Genomic DNA, 8085 nt, shown 5'->3' with positions numbered 1-8085 from the left:
AAGAAAATTAGTAGTAATAGAGTGAGTGATAGTCCCCCCGGGGGGTGGGGACCCCATGTATTAAGATTGGTTATAGCGGCTTTTTCCAAGAAATGGGGTCCCCACCCCCTTTTTAGGATTTGCATGCTTTAAGATTAGGTATAGCGGTCTCAATGTATTAAGATAGAGTATAGGTTGCATGTATTAAGATTAGGAATAGAATCTGCATGTATTAAGATTAGGAATAAAATCTGCATGTATTAAGATTAGGAATAGAATCTCCGTGTATTAAGATTAGGAATAGAATCTCAATGTATTAACATTAGGAATAGAATATGCATGTATTAAGATTGTGTATAGCCGCCATGTATTAAGATTAGTCATAGCGGCCAACATGTATTAAGATTAGTTATAGCGGTCGACATGTATTAAGATTAGTTATAGCTGTCGACATGTATTAAGATTAGTTATAGCGGTCGACATGTATTAAGATTAGTTATAGCGATCGACATGTATTAAGATTAGTTATAGCGGTCGACATGTATTAAGATTAGTTATAGCGGTCGACATGTTTTAAGATTATTTATATCCGCTGACATATATTAAGATTAGGGGTATTTTTTGAAAAATTGCAGACATAGTATAAATTATGCACATCAAAATACAAAATCACTCCAACATTTGCATTAAATTGGTATAAAGTTTAAAGCATAATTTTAAAAATTCACAAAGACAAAATAATAAAAAATCACACATTAGAGAAGAATAAAAGTTATTATAAAAGATCTACAATTTGAGGGGTTCGGTATGGATACCGTCAGCTACAACTACTCGCTTGGGATAGAAATAGGATAGCCCTTTCTTTGTCTGTTCATATGTAGCAACACAATGATTTATTGTTCTGAAACCTCTATTTATCGAAGTAAGGTTGATAATTTCATCCATCACTCGTCGATATTTTTCCATTGGTCCATCTCCAGTCTCTTCCAGAGTTCTTTTGTTCAGGCCTTTGCTACTGAATGTGTACTTGTCCGACTTAGCATCGTAGCAACAATAGGTTTTACTGCAGAGACAAATCATTTCGGTGCATCTGAATTCTTCCTTGAAAAGACCTGGCTCCCGTTCATCATACTTCTTATGCTTAGAACAACATGTTCTAGGGAAAAAGTTGTGTGAGGCATCTGCTCTGAAGGAATCATCACAGTCCTTTTCTCGCAAAGTCTCTCATTCTTCCTTTTTAGCATTTCGAATACAATCATACAAGTTCTCGTGCGCTAGGGCTAAATAAAGAGAATCTGTATCCATCTCTAACTCTTCAAATTTATCCACATCGCAAAATCTGTCGAAGAAGTTATAGTAGAGCTCCAACATACGTAATTTAGCGTACTGAAGTATGAAGAATCCAACTATTATAGGTTCTCGATGCTCAATTTTCGATTTTGCAAACTCAACTTCGTAAATTTCTTTTGACACACTGTTCAGACGCTTAAACTTTTTCCCATTGATTGCTTTGTGCGTCTTCTCATCATTCAGGTACTTGGTCTCTGTGTGTCTACTTCTGTCCATAATTTGATACCCATAAGAACTGTTACCCAACAATTTCATTGTCTCAGCCACAACGCTAGAGTCAGTATTTTCATCACCCGCTCTTCTAGCATCTACCACTGACTGAACAAAATTGTTGAAGCATTTTTTGGGTGTGTATTGTACAAATCGATAAATCTTTGTACATTTCAGACCAAGACTGAGATAAAAGTTGAGTAAAGGTGTAATGATTGTCCCATTTTCCAACTTGAAGCTCGAAATCAACATTCGTTGAGGTTGTTTGAGTAGGTTGTTTTCAATTGCATACTCTCTCATATTTTCTCCAATATTGGCTCGACTGACATTAAAGTTCTTAAAAATAGGAGGGAAATTAGAGAACTTGTACTTTAATCCGTCTGGAACTTCGAGGTAGCACTGTACATATCCAAACATTTTCCCATCTCTTTTTTTCGCTAAAAGAGACTCTTGCTTCATAGGTAGTTTGAAGGGAAAGTTCTTCCTCACGTGATTTCTAACATTTTCCTCTTCTTTAACACGTTCCCACCATTTACACTCCCAGACTTCAACAATATTGTATCCTTTGTTTCTCAAATAATCTCTTCTCAGTTCATCGTGTTCTCTTTTTCTGATTCCTCTCTGCATTTCCTCCTCCGAGAGGCTTGCTCGAGCTTCTTGACATGGCCAAAAATTGAAATAACAACCCATAGTTTCGAATACTGTGTCACAATGAGCACAAAAACCGTCCACGCTAAAACAGTCAATCTTTTTCTGTTTCCCGGTCGTATAATAGCTTTCAATTATGCATTCTGGGCGTTGTGATTGGAGATAAGACATGACCATGTTCTCAAATCTTCGAAATTTATTGGTTCGAGCTTTGAATTTTTGAGAATTTGTGTCGAGTTCCCACCGTGTGTAAATTCCTGTTGGCATTTCTTGACACATTGAAAAGGGGTAGAGTTGACTAGCATCAATACCCACGATAGATTTACAAATATTTTCTGAATTCCTCATAAAGGTTTGATCAACTACTGCCTTTCTTGTGAACACAATAGAAGGTCCACCAGTCATGTCCTCGCGTATTTTATCATGTAAATCCTTGTCACTTTCAACAAATGGGAAAAATTTGTGGTTTGTTGACTGGTGAAGACAAATGTTTGCTAAATTGGGATGTGTACATCCAAGTTTGAACATATCGATTCCTTTGTTGTGATAAAACTCCATTATTTTTTGCATTGCTTCTAGTGTTGGAACAACATCCTTGTTGTTGTACCACTTGACAAAATCTCTAAATGTAGACATTTGCTCTTCCTCCCAAATCACTTTCAAGTAATTGTAGTTGTCGACTCCAGATGGGGGAACTTCTTTCAGTCTCAATCTTTTCAGAGCTTCTTGTTGAGATAGTCCACTGATCAGCAATTTAGTATAGTCAGTGAATTCCTTCTCCAAAGGGTTGTGATTCTTCAGCTTACTGAAGAAACATTCATAGGGGGCTAGAAAAGGTGTGTCAAGTTTATTTGGAGAATCGAACCATTCATATGGGAAGAAACCTTTAGTCTCGCTTGTCTTGTAAGCTGTGAGGAATGAATCGAGAGATGTAGCTCCTCCAAGGAAATTCAGAATGTCAAGGAACTGCACGTCACCGAACTTGAAGGAAACAAAATGATTTGCCTTTTTGATAACTGTAGGTTGAATATCCCGTTCATGAATGAGATAAGGTAGAAGGTAGGATTTGATGAGATTCAAATCGTACTTTCCACTGTTGAATCCAAATACAGGTAATGTATTGATATAAAGCTCAAAGTGTTGTTGCAAGTCCAAAAGTTGATTTTTCTGCATTTGTAGGAACTGAGTAGACATATCAGCTTCCTCCTCCTCCTCAATACACTCATCTTCGAAATCAAAAGCAGGATTTGTGCGACCTTTCCTTTCGTTCAATTTTTCAAAGATGGCTTTAACTCGGCTCTCGATTATCTCTTGAATTGATGCAAATTTTGTTTGCATTTCGGTTTTACTCTTGTTAGCGAACTCCTCAAGAGCTTCGACAAAAGAAACAATCAGGTTCTTAGGGTCTTTGTCGCATAGAAACACAGGTTCTTCAATCAAGTTGGAGGAAATGGAGACAGATATTGGCTCATGTTTTCCAATCCAAGTAGTTGTATTTGTATCTCTTAACTCTTCAGTGGGAACGCAGATAGATTCAAAGTCAAAAATAGCCAAGTTTTTGAACAATTTTTGATCATCGTTGTAGGAAATTTCAAATGCATCGAGTTTATCAAACAAAGTTTCTCGCAGAGCATACACTCTCTTTGGATAAATATGCTGTACTCTGTCTTTGCAGGATTTTACATGACGGTTGAAATTACTTACGTACTTTATAAATGTATCGCAACTGGGGAAACGGAATCGTTTAAAGAATGTGTTAATATCATCCACGTAGCATATATGGTTGTTGTATCGCAGTAAATTAATGTTCTTTTCGTACATTTCAACACTTCTTCTTGCAAGTTCTCCAACGAATTCTCCTTCTTCTATATCAATATCATATATAAAGATGTTATGCTTTATCGCATTTTCAACAAACACGAGATGATCGATTGATACTCCCCTGAAGTTGATTGCATCATGTCCGGATTCATAAAGAAAAGCACTAAACAAATTTGCTGCATTCGTTTCCAACTCAGATGATCCGTACAAGTGAACAGCTATAGCTCTGAACAGGTAAAGATAATCTTTGTAGGTCTCGCCGTAACCATTCGATACAAGACAATTCACATCTGGTCGTCTAAGTAACTGTTCAGGAAGAACAGCATCGATACATCCCATTGGAATGTTTTTTAGGAGAGCGCAAAATATTGTTACGTTAGTAGTCAAAGCAAATCGCCACTTTTTTATTTTCCCTCTCCTGTGCACACGTCTCCACTAGATCCATTTTCTCTACTCTGTCTTGAAGATAAACCAAGTCACCTTTTGAACAGAGCAAATGAGGTTTTTTCAAAGAAACTGTTGTTCTCATGCGCATAAAAGTATCGATACTCATCTGTGTTCACATTGCGCAGGATAAAACCAAGAGCCAGATTCACTTTGGCAACACAATTTAATTTTTCGAAAACTTCTTTTAATTTCTCGTTGATCTCATTGGGATCGAGCTTGGACAACTTGAAGTTAAACACTCGATATCTCCCATTCTCCATTTCCGTATCATCAAAAAAGTGCTGGCAAGCACTAAGTTCCTGCTGCAATTGCTCGTTGTTCTGGTCTAGCTCCTCTGATTCTAGGACTTCTTTGAGCTTTTCACTCGATTTGGTCCCAACTTTTGTCGAAGTTCCATGCTTTCTCCTCTTGTGTTGTTGGAGAGAATAAAATCTTGGGAACTCTTCCAAGCACACAGTACACACAGTACTAAGCTTAACATCTTTTGGGGCATGATGCTTGGCAAGGTGATACTTCAAGTCTTCCTTCTTCTTTGTAAAAAAAAGACATTTGGGGCATGATAAAGTCCCACTATCACAAGACTGTTTGTGTCTGGCCATATGCTTTTTCACCACCATTTTTTCGCACTTTGTGCATTTCACTGGGAGATTTCTATCGAGAGCAGGCATTGTTATGTTAGTTCAATATGAATTGAGTAAAATTCAGGTAAATTGCGAAGCAACTGAATCTGAAAAAACAGAAAGTATAATGATTTAAAGCTGCTATGTAACTTTGAGGTACTCGATGATGACTCATCCCTTCCATATATGGAAATGACGTCATTTCTATTTTTAGATTCAGGCGTCATGTCAGAACATTCTAGAAGATTGATATGATTCTAATTGCGACAGTTCTGCATATAATTAACTAGCTTTCAGTTTAAATGTACAAATTCATTCCGTGGCAAAAAATTCGAACTAAACATTCTTTTCTCATTTTCTCCTCACTCTTATTTGTTAAACTTTACTTGAATTTTTCCATACAGATTATTTCCCCAAAGAAATTACAACAAGAAAACTATTCTTTAAAAATTCACGATTGTTACAGTATTTTGTATACATTTAGTCCAAAATTTTGTATCTCAAATATTGATGAAATTTACTGCCTGAGATCAAATTTAGTTTAACTGAAAATAGAAACTAGTGAATGAATGTGCTTCCAACACAACAAGAGAGAGATCAAGAAAAAGTTTCCATCTACTATTGAAGAACAAGTTTAAGTTGTACAACTTAATGTTGTTGTAATAGAACCTCCCGCCCAATCAGACTTCAGCTTTAGAAATCTAATTCTCAAGATAAACGATTTCATTTTATGCATTGCTTTTTCTTTTTTAATTTTCTTTTATATTAACAGAGTTTTACTTGATACCGTATTCATTTGTGAAAAATGTTGATCAAAAATCACTTACAACTTTTGGAAAAAATTTACAAAAGAAAGGAAGGAATCGCTGATGCTTACAGAGTAGACGAAATTGATGTTGACTCTTATTTCTTTTACAATTTTTTGGACGTTTTTACTCAAAACAACAGAATTATCCGATTTAGTAAAGGATTTGAATATGCAACCTTTTCTATAAAAAAATTCGAGTATGATGACTACATAACAAAACAATCTTTCGATTTATCGTCAGAACTACACATCAACAAGTATGAAATGCTCTTCATGTTGAATTCTGTCCCAGAGATAATGGAACAGTACAGAAATTTGTCTCAATCTAATTATATCCCAATTCCTGAACCAGTAACAATTACTTCATCTCTGCAGAGTGCGCTGTTCTTTCATTATTACAAGGACTACAATGCAGAGGGGGTAAGACTACGATTTGGAATACGACTCCCCAACATTTATATACAAAAATTTAGTTCCAAATTTGGAACATTTTCCGAGATCGATTTGAGATTTAACGAGACGGAGAGAATTTATCAAAGCTTGACTTTTTTGATCAATTACGTCAACTCATTTCCTCTAATCCATCTTTGGCTGTTAACTAGGATAACACGTGTAAAAAGTACCTTTTTGGTCACTATTCAGTTTTGAGCTTACATGTTTCGGATAGTAATGTTAGATTTTCTATGAGTTGATTCCTTCTTTGGTAACTTTACAACTGAGGCATTTCCTTTTCTGGAAAATAACGTCACTTTTTCTGCTAAACTTTACCCTTTTTGGAAACTTTGTTCTCATTGGTTGGAGTTTAGTATAAATAGAGCTGAAAAATTCACCCGGCATCACTTGCTTTCTATTCTCTAAAATCAACATCACCTCTGTCTCAACTACTTTAAACTCTCATCTAATCTCACCTCATTGAGAAATGGAATTTACAGTGCAGAACAACAGCCTTCTCTACTCAGTTTCTTTCACAGAGGAGACTGCTCGGATCAGCATCAGAGACCTATCGAATGGGTTCTACGAGTCAATTCTAAACCTACCTATCACAGTGTGGCACATTATTGAGCACCAGCGACAACAGTTTGACACATATCATCAGGGACAGGTTCCAATCACGGAGAATCAGCTTGGAACTCACGCAATGGGCCACGAAGTTGCTGTGATCAGTGGGCATCACTACCCTCACGTTAACGGAACAGATTTTCCCGACAACTACGTTGCTGGAAGCATTCAGTACACATTTCCGTGGGAGGAAGGACAGATTCCCAACAACTGGTTCAATACACCCGAGACAAGTCAAGTATCCAGTCCAGAGCAGCAAAGCAGCCTTCTCCAGATAGTGAGCAATGCTGGCAGCAGTCAACAAAGCGAATTGAGTGTCGATACTAGCACCACGTGGTCATTTAACGATCTGGAAAACTTCGATCCAGCTCAGTATTATGGTTCGACTGATATGTCAACTACACCGTCAATGACAACCCCCTCCATGGAGGACGGAACAGCTCACAACCCCATTGTGCTGACTGATGAGGTTCCGGTAACCCCCATCAGTGTTCGACCTACAGAGCCTCCAGCAATCGTTGAAAGAGTCCGTCCATTTGGCAATGAGATTCAAAACTTGCCAGATCACGTTGTGAGAACTCTTTTTGAATGAACCTGATATTGTAAATTTTATACTTGAATTACTTGTGGTGTATTTATACTTTTGTTTGAATTCATTTCTTTTTAAGTTGAACTTTTTCTTTACTACAAACACTATGCAAGCTATGTTGAAAAAAACACAGCAATTTTTTTTGTCAAAATTTTAAGAACAATTTGATAAAAATTCTGTTTCTTAACAAAAACGGTCGTTTAAAAATTGATTTTTAAGAAAAAAACTTAATTACTTTTTCAATTTTTAATAAAAATCTTTGTTTTAAAAATTGATATTTATTGAAACAAAACAAGTTCGAAAGTTGTCATTTTAAAATGTAAAGAAAATTTCTTTTATTTGCGCAAAATCATACCGTAAAATGAAGAAAAATGAAAATTTTTTGCGTTTTTAAATGACAGTTTTTGAAAATTTTTTCGACATTCAAGAAAACTTTTTCAATTCAAAACTCGATATTTAACAGAAATTGTTGAAAAAATTTTCGATTTTTAAGAGAAAAGGTTGAAAAATTTTTCGATATTTAATAAAAAAGTTGTTTGAATTTTTGATTTGTA

General features: G+C 35.9%; 1 protein-coding gene across 1 annotated transcript; it reads right to left on the bottom strand.

The window, feature by feature from the left end:
• Positions 1-887: 887 nt before the first annotated feature.
• On the bottom strand, positions 888-4347 carry LOC142354893 (uncharacterized; the record flags this gene model as incomplete). The annotated part of the gene is made up of 4 exons (XM_075407230.1): positions 4173-4347; positions 2795-3698; positions 1427-2272; positions 888-1165 (listed from the first exon to the last, which is right to left on the bottom strand). Coding segments are annotated over exons 1-4 (2203 nt in total), but the record flags the coding sequence as incomplete, so codon positions are not given.
• Between the last annotated feature and the right edge of the window lie 3738 nt (positions 4348-8085).

This window comes from Convolutriloba macropyga, unplaced genomic scaffold (assembly GCF_964194025.1).
Source record: "Convolutriloba macropyga unplaced genomic scaffold, txConMacr16.3 SCAFFOLD_2757, whole genome shotgun sequence".
In the NCBI taxonomy this organism is placed as follows: Eukaryota; Metazoa; Xenacoelomorpha; order Acoela; family Convolutidae; genus Convolutriloba; species Convolutriloba macropyga.
Note: the sequence above shows the minus strand (reverse complement) of the source record. Positions and strands in the feature narration are given on the sequence as shown.